The sequence below is a fragment of the Brachypodium distachyon genome, chromosome 3 (assembly GCF_000005505.3).
Source record: "Brachypodium distachyon strain Bd21 chromosome 3, Brachypodium_distachyon_v3.0, whole genome shotgun sequence".
Taxonomy (NCBI): Eukaryota; Viridiplantae; Streptophyta; class Magnoliopsida; order Poales; family Poaceae; genus Brachypodium; species Brachypodium distachyon.
This window is the reverse complement of record NC_016133.3, coordinates 49,952,206-49,967,194: the sequence shown is the minus strand read 5'-3', so window position 1 is coordinate 49,967,194 and position 14,989 is coordinate 49,952,206. Positions and strand designations below refer to the sequence as shown.

At 50.9% G+C, this 14,989-nt stretch overlaps 1 protein-coding gene, 1 long non-coding RNA gene and 1 pseudogene across 2 annotated transcripts; all 3 read right to left on the bottom strand.

Moving 5' to 3' along the window:
• Window positions 1-1,027: 1,027 nt before the first annotated feature.
• On the bottom strand, window positions 1,028-2,524 carry LOC112271883. The gene is made up of 2 exons (XR_002965401.1): window positions 1,813-2,524; window positions 1,028-1,711 (listed from the first exon to the last, which is right to left on the bottom strand). It is a non-coding gene; the product is annotated as an uncharacterized LOC112271883 (long non-coding RNA).
• Window positions 2,525-10,110: 7,586 nt separating this feature from the next.
• On the bottom strand, window positions 10,111-12,882 carry LOC112271604 (annotated as a pseudogene).
• A 215-nt stretch (window positions 12,883-13,097) lies between these two features.
• LOC100837897 (uncharacterized protein At4g06744-like) lies at window positions 13,098-14,704 on the bottom strand. Its single transcript, XM_024461229.1, has one exon. The coding sequence runs from the start codon at window positions 14,648-14,650 to the stop codon at window positions 13,379-13,381; it is 1,272 nt and encodes a 423-aa protein (XP_024316997.1). The 5' UTR covers window positions 14,651-14,704; the 3' UTR covers window positions 13,098-13,378.
• Between the last annotated feature and the right edge of the window lie 285 nt (window positions 14,705-14,989).

Here is a 14,989-nt window from a genome sequence, read left to right as displayed (position 1 = left end):
GTTGGCTTCGGTTATGATATCACTGCTTGTCGATGAATTGTAATACCATAATACAACTATTTGCTGCTCCCTTCGTCCCAAAATATCCCAAAATAAGTGACGTGAATTTGTATAAAAATCTATACAAATCTACGTCACTTATTTCCGAACGGAGGGTATATTTTTCAGAGTTTTGTAAGATTATTTTGAGTGGTACCTTGTACCTATGCTAATCATGGGTGAGAGAGAAGCCAAGATTACCACGCTCCGGGGCCCGGCCATGGCATGCATTCTGCATCTGCCCATGCGGTTCCGAGTGTATTATTTGCACTACGCTCCAGTTGGCCCACCAGTAATACTCCTGCCTGCCAGTGAGCTGAGCAAATTAAAGACCTACCTTCCTGAAGAACATATGCAGAGGACAAGGGTTTCTCCCCCGTGGCTGGATCCGGCATCAGTCTCCAACCTGGAAGGAGATCATTACGCAGAAACTGACGAAGAAACTGGTTCCGCACGCCTACACCACTCAGACGACATATACGTGCACGTGAAAGCACAACTCGTCCTCCAAACTCGACAAGCCTCGCGGACACGGCCCTACGGGCGGCAAAGCCGGCAAGAGAACGACATAGTACGACACAGATCGCGGTTGTCTACTTGTACCCTATAGCAGTACAAGTCATACGCATTATGCATTTGGCCAGCCTCAGCACGGGAGTCCTTTTGTTGCATGGCTGACCTAACTGTTTGGATGGTCTCAGAAAGCTCGAACGAAGGACCAAAAGATTTAACCAATAATGGTGGTGGCCTGCCGGAGAACATGCGGAGAAACAGCTCGGCTTGGCCGGGCACGAAAGGGGCATCGCAACTGCCGTAATCGAATTGATCATCTTGCGGTGTTTTTCTTTTCTTTTCTTTTGATAGCAAAATACCTTTCCCTTTTTCGACTTGGACTGCCCCCATTTTCCATTGCAATTTCGGAAACAACATTATATCTGGCACATAAGAACTACCCAACAGCAGAGGGAAATACGAGCGGGGAAAGCCAAACATAAAACCAGCAGGAAACTCATTGCGAATAGGGCCGACTCGACCCCCTTTGCCACGCTACAAGTCGAAAAGAGGGGTTTCAGACAGACTACAGGAACAAAATCCTGATACATGATAGAGCGATAACATATTACAGATCCAAAAAAAGGATCAAATGCCAATGCAACGGTAGAGTTTCGTGCAAAACACCGACAACCGAGCTTCAACAGTCATCTGGAGCTTCCCAAGAGCCGACAGTCTTCCTCGAGATCGTCTCAGTAGCACCACCATCTGCCACAACAGGCCAAGCTCCATCGTTCATCGGTAGTTGGCGAGGCCCCTTCTGTAGACTTGCCCAGAACTGAAGAAAGGAGCACAAGGAGAAAACGATAGATTCAGGATGATGTAAGACTTTCTTTTCAAAACAACCCCCATTCTAGGTCTTCCAAATTGCCCAACATACAGCTCTCAAACCCTCAACAAAAAAAAAACATCCTGATTATTTCTTATCACAATAGGTGTTACACCATCAACCAAATGAGGTATAATGCACGCGACGAGGATTTAGTGAAGTATGCCCCTGACTTTACAGTCACTGACACGTGGGACCGGCCCCACCTACGGGCAGTACGTCACCGCAGCCGAGTCCCAATGCACCGGGGTGGAATATCAAACCGAGAGGAAGCAGGGGCCTCTTCACAAGCTGCGCGAGTTCATGCGCAACACCGTTAGCTTCTCTAGGGCAATATACTCAAAAGAAATCTTGGAGAATTCAGAAATCAGCTGAAAGCAATCATCAATTACAGCAGCAGCCGGACAATAATTCTGAACCTCCCCCTTAAGAATCTGGATAAGCTGAAGATTATCCGAGCTAAAAACGGCCTTTGTGCAGCCATTAAGAAGAGCAAGCTCCAGGCCGAGACTGAGAGCAAAAGGTTCAGCCGTCATAACGTCCGGCACACACTCCAGCTTGCATTTAATAGGAGTCACAAAAACAGCCTGATTATTTCTTATCACGGCAGCAACAGTTCCACACAATTCATCAGGATCAATACCAGCATCGACATTCACTTTAACACAATCAACAGGCAGCCTCAACCAGCCGGCCTTCTTTACTACTTCCTCCATTACAAAAAACACATCATATAGTTTTGTGCACTTAGATTAAGACAACTCTCGTTCTTAGTGTCCGAACACTTATACTACATTAGTACTAAATGGATGTGAACCGTTATTATAGCCGGATGCGGGAACCAAGAAAAAAAACGTGTTGATTTGTGTAACAAATCAAAAAAATCTAGTATGTATTGTTTCATGAAACGGAACGAGTACTGCCTTATCATGAGATGCCGCTCTCGTAAAGTTCTGAGCCAGTGCAGCAATGGAGAAAGCAGCTCGGTCACACGCCTGGGTCTCTCGTGATGAACTTCACGTCTTCTCTGCCACCAGAGATACCAAGCAGCTGTGGCCACCAGCTCTGGAAACAGACTGACACGATCGAATAGGAGATCGCATAGCTGAGTAAAGCAAAAATTCAAGGACTGAAGACCCGGCTCTTGCGTGTGGTTTAAATAGTTGGAGTTACCAAACGGTTGTGTTGATGTATAAATTAGGCAATGTACGAGGGTACATGTGATTCTTTTAATAAAACTACGAAGATAGTTCTTGCCTTGAAAAGGAAATAAATAAAAAAGGATGTATGTATTCTCAACTAAAAGATGGTCTCTAGCACCTATAATAAGATGTTTTTCTCTATTGTACCAGATAACATTTTTAGTTCAATTTTAACCACTCTATCATTTTGGAGGCATGCAAACGTTAATTCCTAGATACAATATTCAGATAAAAAATGTATTGTACATCATTTTTGTAGTGTCGCTCTAAGTGATCTAAGAGACTAAGAAAATATTGAGACTTTTCAATCACTACACATGCCCTTGTCTTCCTATGCCTTAAATAGCTAGCAAGGTGGCCTCGCAGTAGTGGACGTAACTAAAATGTTGCATTCCTAGTTAAACTAAAGCTCTTCTACTATTGGTCTTTTCTTCTTCTTTTTGCATATCTATTATATATCTGTTATAAGGGTTCAACAAATACAAAGGATCTCAAACATAATAAAAATAATTACATAAGGTTCTTGGACAGGTTTGTTGAAAACCCACGCTTAAATCTGCACACTAATAAGCCTGAAATTTCACCTGTTTATGGAAGTGCTATTTTAATGAAATTTTGACCCATTTGAAAATTTGCAGGTTATATTATTGGATGTTGGTCCAAAGGTCTAGGACAGTGACTGAGATTCATGGAACTATGTCGAATACTGCAATTGGAGGAGGGTTTTATGTGTGACTTAGAATAATTGTAACACATATCTAAGGTATTGCGGGATAATTCAGTAGACTATGCCAACACAATAACACACACCTAGGATATAGTTGGCAACGATAGACGTCGTAAACAAATATCGGTGCCGTGTTGTTCTGATTAGTCTTTTCTCAATTAATCAATCATTGCACATTGTATTTTCTAACGAGTGGTATTAGAGCTGGGTTCATGGTTTCATGCCCATGATCAGTTTATTACGAATTTTCGATTGGAGGAGATTTGTTTCAAACGATTCCCGATTAGATACATGTTGCATACATATAAGTGCTAATTTTGATAATTGACAAAAAAAACATGACAATCTCAATTAGATCACAATAATAATTGTACATAAATAAATGCAAAATGTGATAACAAAACACCACTAGCCAATAAAGGCATGTACAATGGGATTGACACCGGCCTTTTTTTAAGGGTGCCATGTAGGATAAATGATGATGTGGAAGAGAGTGAAGAAAATGCATGAACCTTATCTAAGCTAACATATGATCTCTTCAGAAGAAGTATAAGGCAAAGAAAAGGCAAATTTTTCATTGTACTGAATTTTACCCTTTTTAACATTTGTTTGATAATTTTGTTCATCTAGCATTAATTTTGAGATATGACAATAAGATATAACATATTGTACAACATGTCTTGTTGTCGTATCTAAATGACGTGAAGCACATAAAAGGAGGCGTCTTTATCAACCATTTTGCGTGCCCTAAGCCACCATCAAATTGCAACAAGTCGACAACAAAAGTCTTGAGCTGCAGCCCGGCCTGAGCTGTCCGCCATCTAGGCGGTTCCTTCGCCGGAGCCCAGAAGCCTTGGATTTAATTGGGATTCGGGGCTTTGATTTCGATTAGGGATCGCCGGAATACGGTTTTCTCTCGCGTGGGAAATAAATGGGCGGGGTCGAGGGCCTAGTTTTGAAAACCGGACCGGATCGGCGGTCCGACCGGAAAAAACCGGAACCGCAGCTCCCAGCGGTCTGTTTAGCGCACTGGACCGGACGGCCAAGTGGACCGGGAAAAACCGGGTGAATCGGCTGGTTTTGGTGAAAACCGGTGAACCGGGCGGTTTGACTCGAACCGCCCGGTTCACTTGCCGTTCCCCATCTCGCCGGATCCCGCACCCGCCCGCCGCCGCGCATCGCCGCCCCCGGCGCCGGCCGCTGCGCGCCCCGCACCAGCTTCGGCAGCTCGCTGCGCCGCCTCGCGGGATTTTTTTAGTATTTATTTAAAATAGATTATTTTATATGTTAAAAAACCAAACCGGTTCAACAGGTGAACTAGCGGTTCGACCGGAAAAACCGAACCGAGACCTCGCCGGTTCGATTACCGGTCCGGTTTTCAAAACTAGGGTCGAGGCAGGGGAGGCCTGAATCGAAATGAGGAGGCGTCGATCGGTTTCACGCTTCAATCGAGAGGACCGGGCCCAACCGTACTAGCCCAAAGGAGAAGAAGAGCCGACATAACGGTTAGAGGCTCAGAAAAAAAAAAGGGAAAACGGACTTGCTGTGGCCCAGCCTGGACAAAAGAGGTGGATCTGCTCGACTGTTCGTCGTCTTCTCCCGAAAAAAAGAACGGTTAATCTAAGTGAGGCACGTGCCCCACTTGGTCTTACCGTGCGGCGGTCGGTGGTCCGTCCAATCCAACTCCCCTCCATCCCCTTCTCTTCTCCTGATCCCATCTTTCTTCGCTAGCCTCTCTCATTCCCGATAGCTCTCTCTTCTCGTACCGAATCCCGATTGAAGCAGGGGCGCGGCCGTAGCGGACGGAAACGGCGGCGGAGCAGCGCCCGCCCGCATCGGCGGTGGATCAGCGGCAAAGCAGGGTCGCGGCGGCTAGGCGCGGTTGCTGTGTGTGTGTGGGGGGGGGGGGGGGGGGCGCCGACGGAGCAGGGGCGCGACCTAGGCGACGGGGCGTCGTCGGAGCCAGGGCGCCGACCGAGCAAGGCCGCGGCCCCGGCGGCGGTGCGTCATCGGAGCCAGGGCACGGTCGCTGCTACGGGGCGCCGAGGGAGCAGGGACACGGCCCCGGCGACAGGGCCTAGTCGGAGCCAGGGTGTCGACGGAGCAGGGGAGGGCGCGGGCTTCAGCGGCCACCAGGAGCAGCAACGGTGATGGGCTCTGCTCTGCATCCAGTGGCATACGGCCCCATCTAGACATCGCTAATCTGACAAATAGGCATACGTAATCTGGCAAGTATGTATTGCTAACACGTCAGTTATGCATACTTAACCTGGCAAGTAGGCACAAGTAATCTGGCAGCATAGGTAACCTGACAATTAGGCATAGGTAATCTGGTAAGTAGACATTGCTAACCTGACAACTATGTACAGTTAACCTGGCAAGTAGACATAGATAATCTAGCAAGGAGACATTGCTAAGCTGGCAATGAGACATAGGTAATCTGGCAATCAGAGATTACTAACCTGGCAACTAGGTATATTTAACCTGGCAACTAGATATAGCTAACCTTGTAAGTAGGCATAGGTAATCTCGCAACTAGATATAGCTAACCTGGCAATTAGGCACAGGTAATCTGACAAGTAGACATTGCAGGTTCCAGAGCACTCCATCCTTTGCCATAGCTCGCCGGAGCTCTAGCAGGAGGCAGCGCGGAGCCCAGGCCGCGCGTGTTGCCCCTCCGCCCTCCTTTAGAGCGATCGTGATTCGAGAGAAGCAGCAGAGCACGTACTCTCCATTCGCGGCTGATCGCTTGATCGATCAATCGGCGGGAGTCACACGAGACGGGCCGAGCAGGCGGCCTGATCGCGGTTAGGCAAAACGCAGGAGGCAACCGAGCAGGGCATTGGCTTGGCCTGGATGCGAGCCCCGCCGAGCCCGGCTCGGCCCGAAACCATTTTCAGGCCTATATCCGAGGTTCGGCTCGGGCCTGGCTGAAGCTCGGGCCGAGCTTGACAACCCCAACAGTAAGTCGTCTTCCTCCTCATCGTCCACATCGGTGCCGACGTACGCGAACCCGCTTGCGCTCGAAGTCTTCTTGGCCACCATCTTCTTCCGGCTCGACGACACACCACACATCCAAGCGGATGGGGTTCTTCGCCATGGCCATGTCCAGCGCGGGACCAATGCGCTCGAAGAGAGGAAGAGGCGTCGGGTTGTTGACGTCGACATCGCCGCCGCGCTGCCCGACACCGCTCGCCATGGCATCGACTTCCCCGTCATTGTCTTCAGCGGCGGCCGACGGATCTAGACGGCGTGCGCGGTGGGACGTGGCGGCCGGCCGGCGGATCTAGACGGCGGGACATAGCGCCCGACGGTGCAAGCTGTGCAGGTTGTGCAGCGGCGCAGCATCTGCCAGAGAAGAGGAAACCTAACGAACGCTAGCTCGGGCTGGAGTTCGATCGTGGAGTTGTCAGGCAGGACTGCAGGAGTGGCTGTGGTATGAGCCGTACTGCTTTAGTGGGCTGGGGAGCTTTCGGACAGGAGTAGATGATGAGTGGGCTGGGGAAAATTCATGAGGTGGACTGGGCCGGATATATTTTCGGGCTTTTTCGAGCAGCCAGAGCAGAGCTGGGCTCGGCCCATAAAAACGAGCGCAGTTCAGCTGCTCGGCCCAGGCTTTGCATTTGCCGGGCCGAGCCCGAGCCCGTCCGAGCCTGAGCGGGCCGAGCCCGAGGGCGTCCAGGCTGTTGCCCAAAAGCATTTCCAACCACATCCTCAAATTTTGTTCCTACGGGCAACTCCAGCGGGGCGACGCAAATGGGCCTACGCGGTCCGGTTGGTCCAAAATGGACAAAACGCGTCGCCCGGGGCGACCCATTTGCGCGGCGGTCCGGATTCGGGTCCGCGTTGACCCATTCCTGCCCCAAATCTGAGGAGGGTTTGTGTCTCCACGCACGCGGTCCGGCTGGTCCACGCGGTCAAACCCCCTCGCCTTCCCTGTCCCCACCTGCCAGCGGCCCAGCGACTACCTGTCGCGGACATATAAATGGGACTAGCCCCCGTCCCCATTTCTCCCCCACCCACTTCGACGGAAAACCCTACGTAGTGCGACCGACCACGGCAATGGCGCCCAAGCCGTGGTGGAGGAAGACCGCCAACGACCGCGAGGCATCGTTCTCCTCTGATCCGCGCCAGAGCGCACCGTCGGCGTCGCGTCGGAGCTCCACCGTTCCTCCCCGTCGCGCTCCGTCCCGCCGGTGTCACGGGGATTCACAATCGCGCCGCCCGCGCGATCCGTCCGGTTGGGTCGATGCAATGTCAGCGTCGACCTGGCCCGAGAGTTTTGGGAACAGAGCATTCCGGTGCCGTGGCCGGACGTCCACCTGCCGCACGGGTGGCACCTTAGCCCGGAAAGGGTTCCGGTGTCGCCCTTGCCGGTGACCTCTCAGGCTCGCCTCGCCGAGATAATGTGGCGGCGGCAATCAATGGTCCGGATAATCCCGTGACGCCACACTATGCTGGGAAATATTGACCAGTCACCACAGCAATGCCACAATGTAATAACTTCGCATCAAGGCAGAAGATTTGGACATCAAGTAAACAGTTAACAATCTGTTGGTACAAATATTTAAATTACAGAATGTTTAGCCCACAAAGTTCATCACCAGCATACTCGGTTCTGCTAAATCTTGAAAAAAAAAACCTCCAACATGTGTGTAGTACAAACACAAAATCTGTCCCAGATTCTACTTGAGCAGAAGCATCACCTTTGTACAGAAATTGCGTAACCAAACAAATCATGTGCAGTTGTAAAAAAACCCAATTTATGTGCTTCAAATGTCGCATCGGATAAAATGAAAGATTATTTTACAAGAACACGAAGAACACCATGGCTGGATCTTGACAGCAGCAGAGGAGGAGTGACATCGGGTAGGGGTAACATGGACCAAACTACCATTCGCCGTTGAAAATTTGATAAAAATATATGTTCGCCTCTTATAACAAAAATCTCTGTTAATCTTTTGACATGGACGAATTGCTAATAAAAAATCTTCCCAAATAATTAGCATCAAGTGATTCCCAAGCGAAAAAATAAATGTGTCTTTTCTTGTAGATTCATGTGAGAATCTCGAAAATAAAATCAACACAAATATATGAACAGATACGGAAATTATCCAATGTCCCCCGCCACTTCCATGTAGTGCGTGGCCCGCGGCGTCACCGGGAAATCCACCGGCGCTAAGATACTCCCTCCCTTCCTAAATTCTTGTCGAAATATTACATGTATCTAGACGCTTTTTAGGAATCTATACATCCATTTTTGGGCAAATTTGAGACAAGAATTTAGGAACGGAGGGAGTACTTAGTAACTTGCCGAGAAATGAATCATTTTCGATTCATGCAAACACCATTATTTATTGATTCCAATCAAGAAAAATGAAGCACAACAGCAGCAATTACTAACTCACTGGAGCTAAATCGATGGATTATTTTATCAGTAAAATGGCACTCCAACAATCTTGCTAGCTTCCTTATCCAAGAAAACTTATATGTTAATATAGTAACTTATATAAGGAGGAGGAAAAGATTGCATCTAGCGAACTGACCAACATCATCAGGCTTTAGGCCATAACAAATGCACTGCATGAAGGATTCAGAAGTTTCAGAATATCACAATGATATATGTAATGGCAGTTTCATTGCATCTGTTTAGGTCTTGGCTCCCATGCAAAATAAAGGAAGCCCACAAACAGCAAGATGACAATTCAAGAGAAACTTACGAGTAAATTTCCCTTAAGACATTTCAGCAAACACTTGGCGGCATAATACCACAATCTCAATCCTGCATTAATCTTGCAAAATACAAATATCAATCACTACATCTCAATCATCAATTGATATAACATGGGATCATGCATTAACAGTGTTAAATTGTGTTAGTGAGGAAAAAAAAAAATCCCTTGATGATGTACCGAATCAAGACAAAGGATGGGCACGAAGCCACGAGCTCATGAGTTGGTGTAGATATACGCGGCCAGCAGCTTGCCAGAGAAATGCACGGCCACAGGCTCGCCGGGTGGGGAGGCCGGGGCAGGCTGGAACACAACCTAAAACGGCGACCGCGGTGTGGAATCCACCGCGGACCCCTTTGGGTAGGTGACGACGCCAAATCCGGCCCGCCCCTCACGCCCACCGTGGCATTGGAAGATGAGAAGAACCGGCAGCTGCGCAGGCGGGAGAGGAGAAGAACCGGTTCTTCCTGGTGGCGGCGGCGGACCCTGATTGAGTGGGAGGGGACTGGAGTCGGCGGCGGAGAAGAACTGGAGGCGTGAGATCCCGATGCGCTGGTGGGGCAGGGAAGACAAGAGAGAAGCGGGTCGGACGACGAGTCGTGAGGACGAGGCGAGCTCCAGCGAGATCTCAGCCGCCGGGGCCGCGAAGGCCGCCAACGCCAACGCCACCACCACGGAACCCGCAGGTGCGGGCGATTTCTCTCGTGGGTACGCGGTACTGTGAAGTGAGAAGCCGAGAGGTTGGGTAGCTGGCGTGCGATGGCATATCCGTAATTCTAGCGAAATTACGGACAGACGGGACGGACGCCCACCTGCCGACGGATAGGAGTCGGCGCTGTGCGGCGCGGAGGAGGAAGGCGGCGTGGCGGCTCGCACAGGCGCAGGCGACGGGAAAAAAGAAAAAACCGTTTCGTTTTTAGGTGCGTCCGGGTGCGGCTCGCTTGGTCCAGATCGGATCGGCAGGTGGGAAAGAGGACTAACGGCGCCGACCCATCACCACCAACTCCTCTAATTTAATAGATACTAATAGATAAGCAAGATTTAAATCCAAGTTAATTACCTCCCCACAACGGACGTGGCCGTACAGTACAAGCGAGAGATGCGACATCCACACGTACGTGCATTGGAAAACAAATAAAAAGGGAAAAAACAAGACCACATGTGCACCCCAACGCATCCAAAAACGAATACAAGAGCAAACAAATAAATAGCGACGAGGCCCGCAGTGTCCCCTAGTGCATGCGTGCGCCTCGCGCCGTACGTGTCGCCTAGCTCACTCATGCAGAGTGGCGTACGTCACGTAGCTGGAGTAGCCCTTGGCGGCCGCCCTCCCTTCCGGCGCCATCTTCGTCTTGGCGTCCGCGGGGGCAGCAGGGCAGGACACGGGAGCGCTCGCGGCCGGGCAGGACGTCTTCGGCTGGCTCATGAACGAGGCGCACTCCGCGGGTGCCCTCTGGTTGGCGAGGCCTGGGATGCAGTTCTTCTTCACGTCCAGCACGCCGTCCTTGATCAGGGCCGAGCACGCCGGCCCGACCGACGTGAAGTAGTTGCTTGACAGCGTGAGGTTGGCGAGGCGGCCTGAGGGGCCGGCGAGCTTGCAAAGCGCGTCGGGGACCTGGCCATAGAGGTGGTTCCCGCCCAGGTTGAGCTGCTCGACGCCGGTGAGGCAGGAGAAGGATTACGGGATCGGGCCCGTGAGCTGGTTCATCCCGGCGTCGATGACGGCTGTCTTGGTGAGCATGCCGAGCTCATGAGGAAGGCAGCCGGAGAGCTGGTTGTTGAGGAGGAGGAGCTCGAGGAGGGAGTCTTTTGCTTGCCCGATTGACTGCGGGATTGGGCCGGTGAGCTTGTTGTTTGCGAGGGCGAGGCCAGGGAGGGTGATTTTTCTGACCACGTAGGTGAGTGCCCCGCCTATCCTGTCCATCGGAGCAGTGTTTCATTCCTCGGGATTTGCGCCAGAATCAGGTTTAAGGAAAGTCATTATGGCCATCGAGAACTAAATATCTGACAGTGGATGCAGCCTCTTGTTCCTATCGTAGGATACTGTAGGTGATATTGCCAAAGTCACTGTAGTTCCCATGACTACTGTTTCTTCTATCTCTTCGAGTATTGCGCTCTCTCTACTGATTTTCTTGTAGGAGTATTTTATATCTTCCATCATTCTCTCCCAGTGCTGGTCGTCATTTCTTCTTTTTTGTCCCATCCCACAAAAGGCACAAGGGATAGCAGGCTTCTGTTCACTAGGGACCCACTTGGAGCCGGAGGGTCTCGACTCTCGACTTCTAAATTACTCCGCTAGCTCACGTGAAGTTGGACAAAATAACTTTAGGATTGTGCAGTGGTCAAACTGACCGTAAGGACTGCTACTCGGTTTGTATTTTCACAGGAACGACCGAGTTTTCTTCATGCGATTCACATGCGTACTCATGGTGCTTCAAGCATTGAAACACACGAAAAAAATATCTATGAACAAATGCATGTGTTATTCAGAGTTTCAGAGATGCTTTTGACATCAACGAAACACTGGAAAAAACATTGTTTGGCCGAGGACACTACAAAACATTGGGAAAAACAATGTTCTGACGTCCAAACTAGAAAAACATTGAAAAAACAATGTTTGCCATGCACAGTAAAACATCTTTAAGCAAAGCTTCTCGATATTGCTCACATCTTTAAGCAAAGCTCCTCAATACTCCTATGCCCCCATTATTACTGCTATCAAAACTAGTACTATTCAGACTACTAGTACTCCGAGTGAGACATGGAGCGAGCGCTACATGGAGCGAGCGCTACAGTGGAAAACTTGCTGCAAGGCAGCAAGGGTCTGTCAGTCTCTGCTAAAAGCAGACCTACGTGCTGCGTCCTACCACCCCTATGGACCGTGTTCAGTTAATGTGACTGTAAATCCTGATCGGCCACCTAAGATGGCTCAGATCCCTATACGGGCGAACGGTGTGGATAATCGAGGTAGGCATCCACGGCGTCAGCTAGAAATTTCCCGCGAGGGCGAGGTAGCTCAACTTGGAGAAGCCAATGTCCGCCGGAAGTGACCCGGACAGTTTATCGCCGTTTAGGAGGAGCGCCCTAGAATTTGTTGCACCAGGAATTTTTACTGATGGGTTCGTTGCATGAAAAATAAAAAAATTCTACGAGAAGTACGAAAGAAATCCAAGATCATATCTACTGGATGTAAGTAACGAGAGAAATTATGAGCACCATACCCTCATAGACCACGAACCGTTACGATCACGGGATCGTTGTTGCCGGGACGTGCCTCCATATCGGGCCAAGGACGACGGGGTCGTCGTCCCTTTATTCGGCGTGGCCAACGACGACGAGTCTGCGGTCTACATGGCTGGCCCCTTCGAGAGCTCCCCAACGCCGCGGGCAAGAGGAACCGCGGGTCCTGATCCGGCGGATTCCACGGCAGGCCAGCCCAGAAGGCGTCATCCTGCACCCGGGACGGACCTCGGGGGGAGGAGGGAGGTGGGGAGGGAGAGAGCAGGTCCAGATCCGGCCGATTTCTCGGCGGGGCGGCCCACGAGGCGTCTTCATGTGCTCGAGACGCACCTCGGGCGGGAGGAGGGAGGGAGAAGGGTGTCCTGATCCGGCGGATTCCATGGCGGGCTGGCCCACGGCAACGACGTCCTGCGCTGGAGAACTCGTGGGAGAAGAGGGAGAGAGAGGAGGGGGGAGGAGTGGCGCCTGGTCGGGAGGAGGAGGTGGAGGGGGAGAACAGAGAACGCTCGATCAGATCGGACGATTCACGTGCGTGCGCACTGCGAGCGACGAGAAGGTGCGCGGTCACAAAAGAGATTTGGCGATGACCATAAACCTTTGTGATATACATTCGGAAATGCACACGTAATTAAGCAGGTGCTGCTGGGGAGTTTGGTCGTTAAGTTTGTACGACAGAGAGGCATGCATGGTTTATTGACCGTATTATACATTTACACCGAGCAATGGTAACTAGCAATGCACAATGTAAGAAAACTTCACATAATTTCAAGACATCATGAAAGAACAAAGCAAGATACGATCCAAATTAATTGCCACCACACAACAGACGTGCATGGCAGTACAGTACGTACAAGAGGGCAAGATCTAGACGTGACATCCACACGTGAAGAGAAAAACAAATAACGATCACGTGCGCGCGCGCGCACACACACCAACCGAACAAATACAAGAAAAATGAATACAATAGCAAACAAATTACTCCAGCGACGAGGCACGGCGTCCCCTAGCGCATGCATGCGCCACGCCGACAAGCCGTACGCACTACGTGGCGCCTAGCTCACTCATGGAGAGTGGCGTACGTCACGTAGCTTGCGTAGTCCTTGGCGGCCGCCCTCCCCTCCGGCGCCATCTTCTTGGCGTCCGCGGCAGCTTCGGCAGGGCAGGACACGGGAGCGCTCGCGGCAGGGCAGGACGCCTTGGGCTGGCTCATGAACGAGGCGCACTCCGCGGGCGCCCTCTGGTTGGCGAGGCCGGGGATGCAGTTCCTCTTTACGTCCAGAACGCCGTCCTTGACCAGCGCCGAGCACGCCGGCCCGACCGAGGAGAAGTAGTTGCCCGCCAGCGTGAGGTTGGCGAGGCGGCCGAGCTTGCAGAGCGCGTCGGGGACCTGGCCGTAGAGGCGGTTCTCGCCCAGGTTGAGCTGCTCGACGCTGCTGAGGCAGGAGAAGGATTGCGGGATCGGGCCCGTGAGCTGGTTCTTCCCGGCGTCGATGACCGTGGTTTTGGTGAGCATGCCCAGCTCGTGTGGGAGGCAGCCGGAGAGCTGGTTGTTGAGGAGGAGGAGCTCGAGGAGGGAGTCTTTTGCTTGCCCGATTGATGACGGGATTGGGCCGGTGAGCTTGTTGTTGGCGAGGGCGAGGTAGCTCAACTTGGAGATGCCGAGGTTGGCCGGAAGTGGCCCGGATAAACTGTTTCTATTGAGGAGGAGCGCCCTACCATTGCTGTGTCCAAAATTTATACCGACTTTATATGTAAGTTGAAATAGTCGACCGATGCCAACATTCCCGCCAATGGTTGTTTTAGTTTCAGAATACTGATCATGGAGATCGTCGTACATACTGAGCTTATACATATACTCAAGGCCGTCGAGGTGGGGGATGTCTCCCCCAAAGTTATTGGAGGAAGCTTGAAAAATCACAACATCGGGGAGCTGGTCGATGAAGCTGTGCAGCCTCGGCGCACGCAGGCCAAAACCATTGAAAACAATTGCCGTGACTGTGAGAATCTTAGCCCGCCCGGGTGTTATCGCGCAGTGGAATCCGGCATATCTTGTTTTGCCGCATATGTCAGAGCCAGACCAGGTTGTGGTGATGTTTTTCGGATCGCTAGTGATGCTGCTCTTGAAGCGTTGGATAACGAGGTAGGCTCGGTAGAGCCGCTCGTTCGGGAAGTGTTGCGCCTGCGGGCTGTAAGATAGAGAATGCTCGCTGATCTTGCTAGATAGTTCTGAGTGAGAAGGGTCGTCTGCTGTTGTTGCAGCAACTAAAGACAGGGTTAACAACAGGATGGCTAAAGAAGCACTCACGTACTTGGCCATAGTCTCTAGCATACCTATGTTCTATTGTGAAACAACGCTGTCCGGTGTTTCGAAAAGGAGGCCTAGTCTCCTATATATAGTGAACGTACGATGCTACCACCCTCTACAGCTTGCTGATACTGACAAATCGGTAACCTTGCAACCAGTAAGCACCGTCCATAACGGCATCCCAATAAGAGCTTTTTACTTGGGGCCTCTCTCCCCTGCTCATTTTTCTATCTCGTCAATCAATTATGTGATATTTTCTCTCAACTCTCAAGGTAAACTTTTCAATTAGGATCCATGTGGTTCTCCATCCACTTCTCTCCTCACATTTTCTATCATTGTGTCAAGCTGTTACTTCTGCATACC

Coding starts and splice junctions, on each gene's coding strand:
- LOC100837897 (XM_024461229.1), bottom strand. CDS start 14,650: ATGCTAGAGACTATGGCCAAGTACGTGAGTGCTTCTTTAGCCATCCTG.